The sequence below is a fragment of the Melanostigma gelatinosum genome (genome assembly GCF_949748355.1).
Source record: "Melanostigma gelatinosum genome assembly, chromosome: 20".
Lineage (NCBI taxonomy): Eukaryota > Metazoa > Chordata > Actinopteri > Perciformes > Zoarcidae > Melanostigma > Melanostigma gelatinosum.
Genome location: NC_136653.1, coordinates 12,611,096 through 12,625,690, shown reverse-complemented (window position 1 = coordinate 12,625,690; position 14,595 = coordinate 12,611,096). Strand labels below are relative to the sequence as shown.

The 14,595-nt window shown below is 43.7% G+C and overlaps 1 protein-coding gene across 1 annotated transcript; it reads left to right on the top strand.

The window, feature by feature from the left end:
- Positions 1-14,104, top strand: LOC306793943 (cysteine-rich secretory protein LCCL domain-containing 1-like). The gene is made up of 15 exons (XM_079291775.1): positions 1-243; positions 784-1,151; positions 7,017-7,135; positions 8,196-8,328; positions 8,447-8,562; positions 8,787-8,887; positions 8,982-9,158; positions 9,823-9,883; positions 9,977-10,043; positions 10,220-10,350; positions 10,482-10,525; positions 10,635-10,707; positions 10,801-10,876; positions 10,973-11,106; positions 12,692-14,104. Exons 2-15 carry the CDS (start codon positions 894-896, stop codon positions 12,741-12,743), a joined length of 1,542 nt encoding a protein of 513 aa, XP_079147901.1. The 5' UTR covers positions 1-243; positions 784-893; the 3' UTR covers positions 12,744-14,104.
- The last annotated feature ends 491 nt before the right edge of the window (positions 14,105-14,595 follow it).

Genomic DNA, 14,595 nt, shown 5'->3' with positions numbered 1-14,595 from the left:
AGGAAAGACCCTCGCGCGCTGTCTCTCTCTCTCTCTCCTTTAAAACGGAGTGAAGCGACCACATCACATCTTTGATTTATGTCATATGGCAGCCAGCGACAGTCATCACCGCTCCACCTGAGCTCTGCTCAACTTACTTTTGAAGGCGGACTTTTTTTCCCCCCCTCTTGCTGCTGAAGTTTCCTCACAGCCAGATCTCTGTCAGGATCTCAAGAAGCGGGCTGCATTCCAATTCATTAAAAGGTAAATTATTTCCCAAGTCTCCGTTAAATCACACCACCCCATTTCCATTTCAAGATACATTAGCCTCCTCTTCGCGTTTTCCATTATCAATTGGCACGTTGTATCAGCTTCTGTCGGCGTTGCAGCATGCATCCCGAAAACGGGAAATATATGTATGCATAGAGATATTGTGAATTCATGAGCTGCATTGTGCATGATGTGCACTAAACTACATCTGTGCTGCTAAATGTGATTCAATGCTGTATTTATTTTGAGCAGCTCCCAAGCTGTTTTTTTATAGAGGAAAAAAGTCCTCAGGGAAGTTCAACACCAGTCATTTCTTTAATTCACACCTTCACCAGTCATCCCCAGTCTGCCAGCTTTCCCCCAGTGAACTCCATGAGGTTACCAGTGGCGCTGCACCAAACCATGCGTCTGCAAGCCAATGCGGTGTCCTCACCAAGTTCAATGTTGACCCAAGTTATTCAGCAAATTTTATACACCAGTTCCAATCCTTCCAATAATCCTGTTTTGTTCCCTCCTCTCGACTTCTTCTGCCAGCTCACACTGTAGACGGAGTGTCTTTCTGTGCTGGCTCGCTCCCTGGTCCTCGCCATCCACCCTGCCTGAGTTTGAGAGGATAACCATCACCATCCTCACGGTCCTCCAGGATGAGGCATGTATCGCCGCGCTGGCTTAGGGACGTGTCCCTACTCCTGCTGCTCCAGACGGCCACTTCCATGGTGATGCTTCCTAACTCCAGCTGGGAGCAGATTCTGGACAAGTATCTGGACGAGGAGGGGGACTGGTGGGAGGCCAAGCAGAGGGGGAAGAGGGCCATTACCGACGGTGACGCTCAGCTCATCCTGGACCTTCACAACAAGCTCAGAGGCCAGGTTTACCCTCCTTCTTCCAACATGGAGCACATGGTAGGTGGACCGAGGATGCCGAGGTTTTGTCTGTGGACATTGAATCCCATGAAGTAGTGCATATGTCTTCATGCTGTTTATGTGTGTTAAAAAACGCTTTGACTCCATTCTGAACTCCATAAGAGTCTTGCACACTTGTGGACCATGTCGCTTCGTGAACTGACCCAGTCACCAGACCGGCTGGCACTTGTCCCTCTTGGCTCACACACAAGCAGCATGCCAGGTTCTAAGCACCTTCAAAGATGAGGACAGCCCCCCCCCCCCCCCCCCCACCACACACACACATACACGTCTGTACCCATGTGACTTTGGTTGTTTTGCCAGAAGAAAAGAATTCCACCAACTTGCCAATGATCACAATACTACTGCGTTTTTCTCTCACTCATGCTGAGAGATTTGTTTGACTCTATCCTTTGGCCATCACGTGTGTGTACAGCGCCAGATCACTTTTCACAGTGCAATTAGAATCACCGGGGCTTGTTTTACCAGCTGTCTACCCCCCACTAAACACACCCATACACACACACACACACGCACACACACACACACACGCACACCTTCTGTAAGTCAGCGCTCCACAGATCTGGAACTTTTCCAAATACACTCCATGTGTAGGCACTGCTTGACCGCCACAGTGCATTGCCACCAACAGTACTTAGGAGGTTGAAAATCAATACCGTGTGCAGAAAGTAATGAGGTTTTATCATCCTTTCATCTCCACTTAAAGAGCTACAGAACAAAAGGCAGTATTATTCCACGGTTAAAGCAAATAAACACTTCCTGCTGGGGGCAATTGCTGGACTGTGTAATTGTATAATTGAGAGGTTGGACTTGAGGACCCCTTGTGTGTGGGTGTGTGTGTGTGTGTGTGTGCGTGCGTACATGCATGTGTGTGAAAGCAGCACTCTGCCTGGCAGGCTTCTGGTTGAGGCACACTCTAGTGGAGAACTGCTGAGCCAGCAGAGCACAGCTCCTTTCTACTGTCTCCTGTTACAGTTTTTTCTTTTGGCTCCTGGGGCACCCAGGGGTGAAGAGGCATGCAACAAGAGGACGTTAGGTGAGATAAAAGAGAGTGAGAGCTGGCAAGGAATACCGTAGGCACATAAAAATAGAGGTGTAAACGTGATGAAGGAGTTGCTCATAGAAAAGCAAAGCAATGAGAGATGGATGGAGGGAAGGACAGAATAGAAAATATAAAGAGTCAAAATCATTTCAAAAAGATGAGATGGTTGAATAGGAGTAACGACAGAGTAAAAGAAAGATGGAGACATTTGGAAGGGGCACAAAGTTAAAAGAGACAGTGACTTTTAAAGATACGTGCGGAAATCTTATTTGCAGTTCTATAGATGTCAAAACCTGTCGGGCGAAACACTGCTCAGGTCACAGGGATTGCCAATGATTTTCTGCACTTTATTTTGAAAGGGGCTCCCTATTTCTCAGATTTTCCTCCAGTCTGTGGTGAACTGCTGTCACCTTTCAGAAACCTCACAGCTGCACTGTACTGGAAGACTTCATAGACATGCTTCCCTGCTCTCCCTACACACCCATGCATGCAGATGCACACACACACACACACACACACACACACACACTCACACAAATACCCAAACGCACATTCATAACAATTTCGCCATCAGCTCTCTTATTGTCTGCCATTGTATTAAACCATAACCGGGCTGACCCTCTGTGGCAATCTTCACAGAAACTCTGAGATAACATCAATTCAAATCCCCATCTTTCCTCCCCGCTCCATCTGTTTCCTTTTCTTGCCCCCTTTCTCTGCCTCCCTCTCCCTTATCCCTGTGGCTCCGTTCCCATTCTGTCATTATCCAACACGGAGGCCCAAAAAATTCCCTGGGTAAGCATTCACACTCCATAGCGGTCCACAAAGCTTCAATGCACCTTTAGAAGAGGGGGGGGGGAGGGTATAGACAGAGAAGTGTCAGCGTTTGAAGCGCTGCAAGACAAACATATGGCATCATGGGAGAAATGGCCCCACCTGCATTGATGTTTAACTGGGCCGCGCCGCGCTGCGCTCTGGTCTGAGGAGGCAGTGATGTTTCTGGTTTGAGATAAAGCTGTATTGACAGTTTTCTGTTTGGGATGAGTCAAGAGTTTTGCTGAAAGCCATTTTAATTTATTGATGAATAATTTGGCAGTTCAATCAGACAATAATCAAGGTCTAGACTAATAAATTAGCCTTGCATGAACCCAAGATGTTTAATTATGGTAATGTGGAAGAGCGAGTGAAATAGACGGCTTAAATGTTAAGAGAAAGTGCTTTCGATTAATAAGATTGCCAAATAAAAAGTAATGACCGGACTCCAGAAAAAGAAATGAAGGAGAGCTGTCTAAACTTATTTTATCCCCGCAACTTTCTCCTGCGGACTACCTCAGAGCTCACACAGGCCAGCTGGGAGATTGAATCTCTCCAGTGTGTCTTGGGTTTGTCCCTGGGTCTGGTCAGCTGGTCACACCCAGGAAAAACACATCCACTGGTTTTCTCTAGATGTTAAGAGCAGCAGCTGAATATCATCGAAAGAAAAAAAACGTTGATCCTCTCAAAGACCGTACTGTAGTTCCTACGTGTGCTCAATTCCACATCCAAGGCCATGCTCCAGTGAAGCAAAAGGGACAACACTATCCCAAAATAGCAAAGATGCCACCCGAAAGCTGGAAACTCTCTTGGCCTCACCTGCACCGGGCTGTATCCTGTCCACGGATATCATGGACAGACGAGGCAAGTGTCCATTGAACTTGCTTGATGTAATGCCAAGAATGTCGAGAGATGGTCTTGCGCCGAACGCACTTATAAAGAACACCTTCCACGAATACTTCAGGGAGCGTTGGTCGTAAAACACTTTGCAGAGATGCAAAACACGTGGAGATCGAATGAGCAAATTCCAATGATCCCACAAATATCTGTGAAGATTTATGCCCAAGAGGACAACACCCTCAACCTGCATCCTGTCCAGACTGCAATGTCTTTTGGGTTTAGGAGTGACTCAGCTACTTTCTTGGGTTGCCGCCATGATGAGCACCAACCACCATTATTAGCCAATGAAAAGTGAAAGGGAACTGTGGAAAAAATGACTGCTTGTGTAAAGTTATACTCTGGGGGATTTTAGTTTTTTGCTGATATTGTTTATTGTTAAGAAAGCTGAGGCTACCCTTACCATTACTGGCTCACTTATGATGCCCAGTAAGTGAGACAGCTTCCGGATTCAACTCTACAATAATTGGCTACGCTGTTCTGGTCAAACTATGCTCCTGTTATAACATGATAATGGGAGATAATGGTATTCACTGGTTGACAAGATTCAGACAATGGTCAGCCCCAGGACCCCTGAAGTGAGTTGATGTGGGCTGGAATGTGCTGCATGAAACACTGTTTCCTCTATGTTGCTGTGGGAAATTAAAGTAGTAGTTTGAGAAGACAATATAGATCATTTTCCCGAGTCACCCCTTTGCCTTTCTGTTTTCTCTCTCTTACACCATCTTATCACATCTCCTCCATTCTCTGCCAGGTTTCTCATGGAATTTATTTATTTTTTACTCAACGTCAGCTCCTCCAATTCCCATATCTTTCCCCTGCTTTCTTAGTATTTCTCTGCATGCACCATCGACTATGAGCGGGAAACTCAGACCTGCAAAGGAAGTGTACACCTCTGTACCCTTTGGAATGCAACCAGATGACCAAGGAAGAGAAAAAAAAGAACCAAAAAAACCTGCAAATGAAGTGTCAAGCGAAAGACACAACGCTGTGCTGAAAGACTTCAGCAGGGGTGGTGTTTTTCTTTTCGGGGCCCCAGCAGAAGTGTGGTCAGGGTGTGTGGAGTGTGTGTGTGTGTGTGTGGGGGGGGGGCCTAACTGCGCAAGCAACAGCAGCTTGACAAGCCGCCTGCATCAGGTTCAACAGCTGAAAAATATGTGTCTCTGCCTTTTTTTTTCAGTTCAGTTTTGGGACGATGGAATGAGTTCCTCAGCTGCAAGGGTGCTGCTTGTATTCCTCATTATTTAAGACAGGCTTCGAGAGCATCACGGATCACATAAACTACCCCCCCCCCCCCCCCCCCATGACACTGTAGCCAGTGAGATCTTCGTTGTGGCCAGCTGAATGTTTTCCGACCCATAACCGTTCATTAATGGTCAAAAACATGGTGTTGACCACGCTCAAGGACAGAGCTTCCTATGTGCTGTGGTTTGCAGATTGTTTGCAGATCGTAATTACCACAGCTCTAAGCGATGTGCTTCAGTCTGCTTATCAGTGTAAACATTGATTTTGTTTTGGGGCACAAGGAGGTCACTTGTAGAGAAAATCGAAGCTCAAAATAATAACTGAATTGCATTCTTTCACTGCTGATGATGACCAGGCTCAAATCGCTCCCGATGTTTCTGTTTTAGCATCGTACGCTCTCGTACTGGCAAAAAGGGATGACTAGGGACAAAACAAAACAGATCTGACACACTGACATTTATTTTCAGCTCACTGCCCACAAAGCTAGAGATAGAGTTTCAGGTAAACAAATTCTCATTCCTGTTTTACCCCTGGCTCTGTCAGTCATCATTTGGCCTTATTGTGCAAGACAGACTACAGCCAACTGCACACAAGGTTGCTGTAACACCAATGTGCTCCCTCTTTGCACATGTAGAAATGACTGAAAAATACACTCCACACCTCCAACAGCTTATATATTCTATGTCAGTGATGTAACATTTCTACGAGGCTTTGTGTTGAAATCTTACATAGAATACTGTCCCTAGCGATGCTAATTTAAACAAATAGGTCCTCTCAACAGCAAGCTGGATTCCCAGAAATTGCTCAGAGTTGCTCATTCGCAGCGCTACCAGACATCCTGTTGTTAGGTAAGTGTGTGTTTCGGGAGTAAGGCAGAGAACAGCAGTTGTTTCTGGTGAGACTGTAAGTGGGTGACGGACGATGGAGGTAGTGGAGGAAGTGGGGGAGTTATTTTAGTGTCTGTTATTGGATGAGATTTCAGTGAGGGTAAACTGTTACTTCCAGGGCCCAAAGTGTGAGATGTGAAAACGTCTGACACCTCCGCTGGTATGCTAATGCTAACGCACACAAACTAATTGTATTTCTTGTAGAAACCTGTTAAGTTCGACAACCCACACTGACGGTGAAAGTGAAGGTGTGCAATTAAAGGCACATACAGTGTCCTTCAGAGGAATTACAGCTGGAGTTTTTCTAACTTTTTTTTTTTTATGGAAGAATGTAGGTCGGCAGAGAGGAAGGACACTCTTCGCATTCCCAGAAAACCCCAGAGTGGGAATATGATCCCTTAGTATCCAACCAGAGCCAAACTTAACTGAGAGGGCAATTCAGAGAGCGGTAAAGTGAAACAAAAGCTTGCACCCAGACATCTCACCAGAGACATATGGAAGGTATTAAGAAAAAACAGCTTTCGCATTTTTGGAATAACAGCCGATCCCACGGGAAAACCCATTTGGGCAAAGTCAGCTGAGCAGCAATAAGAGTCAAAAAGCTCTTTTTAGCAGCAGGAACACATCAGCATAGTTCTGCACTTAGTTTAGAGATTAGTGCAGTTACTTAGCCATAGCCGCTCCTTGTCCCCATTACTTATCATGACATATGATAATGAATCCTTGTTCAGTGTGGGTTTGAATACCACCACACATCATTGACAGCTGAACAAACCCTACAAGGCAGTGAATTTCTCCAGTTTCACACCAGCCGACCTGACATCGCTATATCTTACGGCTCATTAGTTGCAATACAAGCAGCTTCGTGGCTGCGCTGAGTCGCTTCATTTTATTCTTTTCCGTTTAACAAACGTAATCCTGAAAACTTCCTGTTGTTTTTCCATCTCATCACCTGTGTAGGTGTGGGACACAGAGTTGGAGCGTACGGCAGAGGAGTGGGCAGAGACCTGTCTGTGGGAGCACGGCCCTGCCAGTTTACTGCCACAGATCGGACAGAACCTGGGAGCACACTGGGGAAGGTAAGCAAGAATTGAGTATACGCAGACTTTTAATTCATCCAAGGTTGAGGGTTAAAAGGGTTGCTTTGCTGAACACATGTAAAGTCTTCAAAGTCAGCACGTGTGCGTTTGTGACGGAGGCTTGCGTCTAATGCTGTGGATAGGAACATCGATCAGAACAGAATTGTTGTGTAATTTGATTTTGCAGACACAGTAACATACAAATGTGAACTTGGACAGGGTCAAAATACGAGTCTTTTCGGCTGCCATGTTGGCCAGGAACCCATTGGAACATTTGAAATCACAATGTGACTATCCTGGATCCTGGACTACCCATATTTGGCTCAGACTGTTTTTTTTAAATAGTAAGGAACAGGTAACTTATTCTGTTGAGCTTTCGTTTACCACAACAGCTTTTCTGCCATTTCCTTCACCACACTAACACGTTCACACAGGACATATCACTTGTTACACTCAGCCTCCCATAGAGCGTCCGAAACCAGCACTGCTTCACATACGAGACTCTTGTTCCACATCCAATCATATCACTTCACAGAAAATATCTTCGCTTGATTCTAATCAGATTGACGAACCACACATGCTGCCAAATTAGTGGCAATCTTTGGTCACTGCTGTCTTTTCGGAGAGCACAAATGTTTGATTGAAAGCTAGATTCTTAATGGCAACAGCTGTGTTTACATTGCTGTGCTCACTACAAATGGGAGCTACATATGTACAGTGTTGTGTAAATTACTTTATCTTTTGATTGGGTCTTGAGACACCTTGCCAGGCTACATTTTGAAGTTATGAGATGCTTGCTGTATGTTATCTCTTTCGCTACCACCTGTATCTTGGAAACATTTTTTGACAAACAACTTAGGGTTTTGTTGAGTTGCTTTGTTTTGCACCAATAAACTGTAGACTATGGGTATCATGCATATGCATATGGGTTCTTGCAGTAAACAGAAAAGAGCTTTGATGCATAATACCAACTCCCACACCAAAAAGAGACACAAGACAATAGAAATGTTTTTTGGAACATTGTCATCAAAGGTACATATACGCTTACTCATCTCCCCAGGTTTCGCCCACCCACGTTCCATGTGCAGGCCTGGTACGATGAAGTGAAAGACTACTCCTTCCCTTACCCTCAGGAGTGTGACCCCTATTGCCCCTTCAGATGCTCCGGCCCAGTTTGTACTCATTACACACAGGTAGGTAGGTCTGGATCATACCATTTATTTAACCTTTTTCCTCTTTAGACTTCATCCTTCAGTGATTTATCACTCAATAATCTGTTTTTCATGCTCTGTCTTGTTTTTCTTGTCGCAGCTGGTATGGGCCACCAGCAGTCGAATTGGGTGTGCCATCAACATGTGTTACAACATGAATGTGTGGGGACAGATTTGGGCCAAAGCCCTCTATCTTGTCTGCAACTATTCACCAAAGTAAGCACTTTTGTTGTGAGATCCGTTCACAGCTGCATGACTGACATACAGGTTGAAACAAGATTTATATGAATTTGCTGCTGAATTTTGAACGTTTCTTTCACTCACAGTTGAAGTTCAAAATCGTCACACTCAAAGGGGTTGGACAGGAATATGGTTTATTCATTTTAAAGTACCGGTAGTATGTGTTTTGTGCAATCACTTCTGTTATACTACCTGAACAGGGGAAACTGGTGGGGGCATTCGCCTTACAAACATGGGACCTCATGCTCTGCCTGTCCTCCCAGCTATGGAGGAGGCTGCAAGGACAACCTCTGCTACAAAGGTATGTGGCTGACAAAAAATAAAATAAAGATATTGCTCGAAAGCCTGAGGTAAAATAAGGTTAATATACCCTGTTTTTGTGACTTTACTTGAAGATGACAGCTCTAACCCTCCGCAAGAGGAAACAGAAGAAAACAATTTCATTGAGCCGGAGGCCCCCCACACTCCACAGAAGCCCTGGTCTAGGGCTCCCAGTGTCCCCGCTCCAGCCCCCACCAAGCCCCCCACAGAGGACCTGCAGAAGAATGAAGCGGTCAACACACAGCAGATGTGTAAGCTGTCGTTTTAACTGTTTATTGTGGGTCTAGTTTCATCTTAAAAGGGAGAGTGTAGATCTGGTTTAGGATTGGGAGGTGGCAAGAAATTTAGGACATGATCTAAAAGAAAAAAAAATTGGGACAAAACCAAATCATTGAGTGTTTACCCGGCAATCATATTTCGACAACAAGCACAAAAAAATGTGCTTGATCGGAAATCTTTTTCTTGCACTTTATCTTAAATAGCCTTGATGTTTTGCAGCCTTTTTTCATCTCCCTGATTAACCTTGACAGTTTCTGAAGTGTACTTAATATTGCAAGTCACTCTTTGGAGCAGGGAGGGGAGGTCTATTTCAGCATGATCCACCGAGTGTGTGTTTGCTTTTGGCCGGCTGAGAGGGGTTGAGGGGTGAGAGGGGCTCCATGCGGTTTTTAAATGGCTTCCTCTCTGCAGTAAAACGGGCCTGTGCTTGTAAACTGAGATGCTTCCTCTAGAATTGCTGACCACCCTGAACCTGGTTGCAGGAATTCTTCTCTTTGCTTCTTGAGGCATCAGAACACTGTTCCTCACTGGGTGTCTCTCAACTCGGCCTTTAAGAAACCAGTCGTCTGCATCAGAGCTGCCACTTCCTGCATGTTGGTTCCTGTACGAGCACTGAAAGGCCTTTATGTTTTTCAGCTCAGTTTGTGACCTGTGACACTAAGCTCCGAGATCAGTGTAAAGGAACACCATGTAATAGGTACAGTTGATATTAAATATAATAAAAACAACAACACGACAAAATGGAGCATTCGGTTCACTTCACCTTATTTTTCCCATATTATTCACACAGATATGAGTGTCCAGCTGGGTGCCTAGATGCTACAGGAAAAGTAGTTGGGACAGTATACTATGAAATGGTGAGTACTTCAGTTCCTCAGGCTGAGTAAAGCAAATGATGTGGTCAATATTCAGCCAATTAACAGCCGTGCGTCCTGTCAAAGTGTACGAGAGACATTAAAGTGCTACTTGCTTGCAACTGTGTCAGCAAAAGGCCATCAATATTATGTTGTAAATCAAATATTCTATTTGCAAGCAATCCAGTGTGTGCAGAGCTGGTCTACACGCCGGTGTCATAGATAATGACGGAGGATGGATGGATGTAACACGACAAGGCAGGAAAGACTTTTTCATCAAATCCAACAAGAACGGAGTTCAATCTCTTGGGTGAGACAATACTGTTGGAAACATCACCATGATTTATACTGATGGTATTTGACAGCAAGATTGCTCAAATATTCTCACAATAAGTGAAAATAATGTCGTCTCATGTCATTCTTTGCGTTTCCTCTTGACAGAAAATATCTGAGTGCTAATTCCTTCACAGTTTCCAGAGTAGCAGGTTCGTCTCACACTGTTCTTAGAGAGATGTAACATTTTGCATGACATTACTCATGATAAGCTGTGCTGCAACGGTGTGTGTTGACACACCCTGTAATTCTTTCTTACAGTCAAAGCCATCACATGTGAAACCACAGTTGCGCAGATGTGTTCATACCAAAAGCCTGCAAATCATTGTCCAAGGTATGAACCTGACTTTATGTCTGCCTGCATGAATACGTTTAGTTCTCCAGCATCATGGTAGTTATTAACTATGTCCAATTGTTCTATTTTTAGGTTATACTGCCCGAGGAACTGTTTAGAAGAAAATCCTCACATATCCCAATTAATCGGCACCAAAATATACTCCGATGTAAGTCAAGCTGCTGACGCTGAATTCTTCACTCGGGTAACCAATGTCCAATGTCAATGTTTCTTACGTGATCTTTTCTCTTGCACACCTCTGTAGAAGTCCAGTATATGCCGAGCAGCGATCCACACTGGAGTAATCCGGAATGATGTGGGTGGCTATGTCGACGTAATGCCAGTGGACAAGCGGAAACACTACATTGCCTCATACCAAAATGGCATTTCCTCAGAGAGGTATGGGATGCCCAATCTAGCCCAAGCTGACCCCGGTGGCTAGTATGCACGTGCAAATAGAAATAGAAGTAAAGTGTAAAAAACAAAGTCAAAATCAGAGGGTGGTTAGCATTCTATGATAGATTTCATTTTTTAGGGAGATAACTGGTCCTATTTCAGTATTATGTCTTTGGTTGGACAGTGAAGGGGTTAATCTTCTGTGGCTCAAAGAAGAGGAATGAGAAATCAATGGCTTCCAGGTAAAGAGAAATGGGTCCACTCTGCCTTCCCTTGTGGACCCAGTCTTTTCAATATGCAGGCAGTTCATTACATCTCTCATGCAGCGTGCAGGGGAGGGTGATTAACATGCCTCCAGTTTAAAATAATGAATAGCTCGGCAACTAGCGCAGAGGAGACGAGTGCATCTTAATGTGGTTCTGGGAGGGGTTTGTTTTTTGGTCGTAAGTCAAAAAAAGGGCAATGAGCAGACAAAGCTTAATATAGTGGCTCAGATAAACAAAAAAGCAAGAATGCAAAGCAGTGACAAACAAACGCAAATGTATTGAGTGAAAGGCATCAAACACAAAGGGGATCAAGTGGAAAGCAGGCCATGCACAATAGAGGCAACGTCTTGCATTGCCATTATAGTCTTACTTTGGTCTTGGGAGGCTTAGATGGAATATCCTGGACTGGGAGCTTGTTACCTTCTCCTTGTTAAGAAGCAATTAAAAAGGTAAGGATTTAACAGAAGGCATAGGCATTAGGTTAGTTCTTCTAATACAGTACGAGTTGGTCAACTAATGTGGGAAACACTACAGACTTTCTGCATCTGAACTCTTAAAAGGGACCAAATCACTGCAGCTGCAGAGGCCCTGTGGACAATTTGCAAGTAAACTCAACACACATGAAATATAAGGAGGGGTAAGCTTTGTGAGGATTGAAAAAGATAAAACATATGCAACTCATCCGGCTTCACAGACATAGTTAACGGTTAAGTCTTGTTTAACAATGTGACCAGAGTGACCCACATACTCGATAGTATGTTCTAGTTTTTGTTTTTTTTAAATATAAAATTGCACCACCGTTGGGTTGTTTTACGGTCTGCAGAATGACTATTGTTAACATGACCTGCGTAGAGGACAAACACACACTCATTTATTCTGTGGCCTTCCCCCCTCTCCTCCTCCCCCTCTCCTCCTCCCCCTCTCTTCCCCTGCCTCTCTCCACCACATTATTCTTTGTCACTTCACTGAGATGCCTGACGTGTGTTAGTATCTGCCCATCATTCATCTGTCTCCTTCAACTTCACAACACGTCTGTCTTTGTTGGATTAGCACATGAAGGTCCCCCTGTGTTTATGTAAAAATGGCTGCTTAATCTGTTTTCTCAGGGAGTCACCCAACCTCTATCTGTTTGTGTCCTATCTGTCATTAAAGTGTCAGACAACACTGATGTGGACGCTTCTCCGTAAAAGCCTGACGTCTATTTGCTTGTGTGCGCGTGTCATCTACGTCTCTCTGCAAAACGCTGGGACGTGTTTTGTATCCGACGGATGCTGCAATCCAGACCTGACTCTCTCTCTCTCGTCTTTCTCTTTTCCCTGTAGCCTTCACAACCCTCCTGGAGGAAAGGCGTTCCGGGTGTTCGCTGTGATTTGAGTGCCCCAGAGGGCGGCTTCACCAAACAGAAAGCACACTTGGGCCGTTGAACAGGCAGTAATCAAGCACCCGTTGTCAAACTCAAATGACTGAAATGTTTCTGGCTTCGCTACACTCCAGGGGTTAGGGGGTCGTCTCCATGACGGCGTAAACCGAGCAACAAAAAACTTGACACATACACAATGAGATACTGTCAGTATTCACTCGCACCGAGTGAACAATTTGTCATCTTTACCAGGAAATTTCTATCTGGAAACTTTGTAAATATCTCTGAAAATGTTGTACATGTTTGTAAATAGTATCTGTGTCTTTGTGCCATCTCCTTGCCCTCTTAACAAATAGCTGTGTATGATTCAGTATAAAACCGATTCTAGCAATCCTACGATATAACATTATAATGGCACTTAAGGATGAATCATTTTTATTGTATTAAGTCTGGCACATTTTTACCTGTGCTGTGGAGAGGTCTCTTGTCATATTTTGTACGTTTTTTAATGATTGGGGAACAAATTGTGCATTTATTTTTACATGATTATGCTCTATATCAATATGATTTATAAAGGATGCTGCTATATGTTGAAAAAAAATGTTTTATTGCTGTTGCAATTGCCAGTGTGATGGGTTTTGTTTGTTCGGTTATTTAGTGTGGTTTAGTTAAAACTCCCTGCAGGTCGGGAAGTATACTCATCCCTCAGAGTTGTCATTCTCGAAACAAAACCGACACAGCATGTGTCAGACTTTATCATGCATTGCATTTTACTGGATGTTGTTACCCCATATATGTTTTCCGTTTGACATAGATAACCAGAAGCAATACCATGCAACAATTATATTTCATACAGCGTACAATGTAGAAGAATCAATATATTTGCTCATATTTCTGACCAGCGCTCACCTTTTCTTACAAGCTGCAATCGATATAATGGTCAATTTGTTGTATTTTTGTCACCGTTTCTTTCTGCATCATACATATTTTCCTACCTCAGGTTTTTAGGGAAAGTCCATTTTGCAATAAAATACTCCAACTAACACCGTTCTCTCTCAGGCATTGGCTTCTGATATTTAAATCACTCAAAGTCAACGTGAAATGCGTTTGCAAAAATATTTACATTTGGACTACATACACCTAAAAATGGCAGGAATCTGATTGTGTTATAATTGGCCTTTGTTGTCATTATCAATACCTTTAAAACTAAACATCTAAGGCGCCTTATTCCATAATTCAAGTGTTTCAAAACACTTGAAGTATCTGTTTCGGAGGCACAAAAATTGCAATTCCTACATTTTTTTGCTTAGAAATTGACAAACGTCTCCTTCAGACTTATGTTAATGATAGATGTCCTGCTGGCAGTGATTATAGGGTGGTGTGCCATGCTCATTCCTGTTCTTGAAGAATTCTTGAAAGCATACATTATTGTAACTCATGTTTGCTTCAACCAAAAAAACACCACACTGACTCATTTTAAACAGAGTCAAAGAGAAATCTGGGATGAGTATTTTAAAGTTGCAGACTGACAAAAAATACTCACTTAATCGTCTAAAAGTAAAAAAAAAAAAGCTAGAACATATCTTAAAATGATCAAATATTGGCATTCTAAAACTGGGGAGCCATGTTCACAGAAAGCTTGTCAGTGGTCCTGGAACAGCTCATCTGATATGGGTCATGATGCCCTCACATTAAAGCGGACAATCTGCTCTAAAACAGTTTTGCATTTGCTCTTACCCAGTGGATAAGCATGCAGAGTCAAAGATCAAAGTACCGCAGGGAGTCACTGAAGTGATAGGTTTTGTGGGTTGAATGACAACTGAACCCAATCACCTGGACTTCCAGATCCATTGCTGCGTTTGAGGG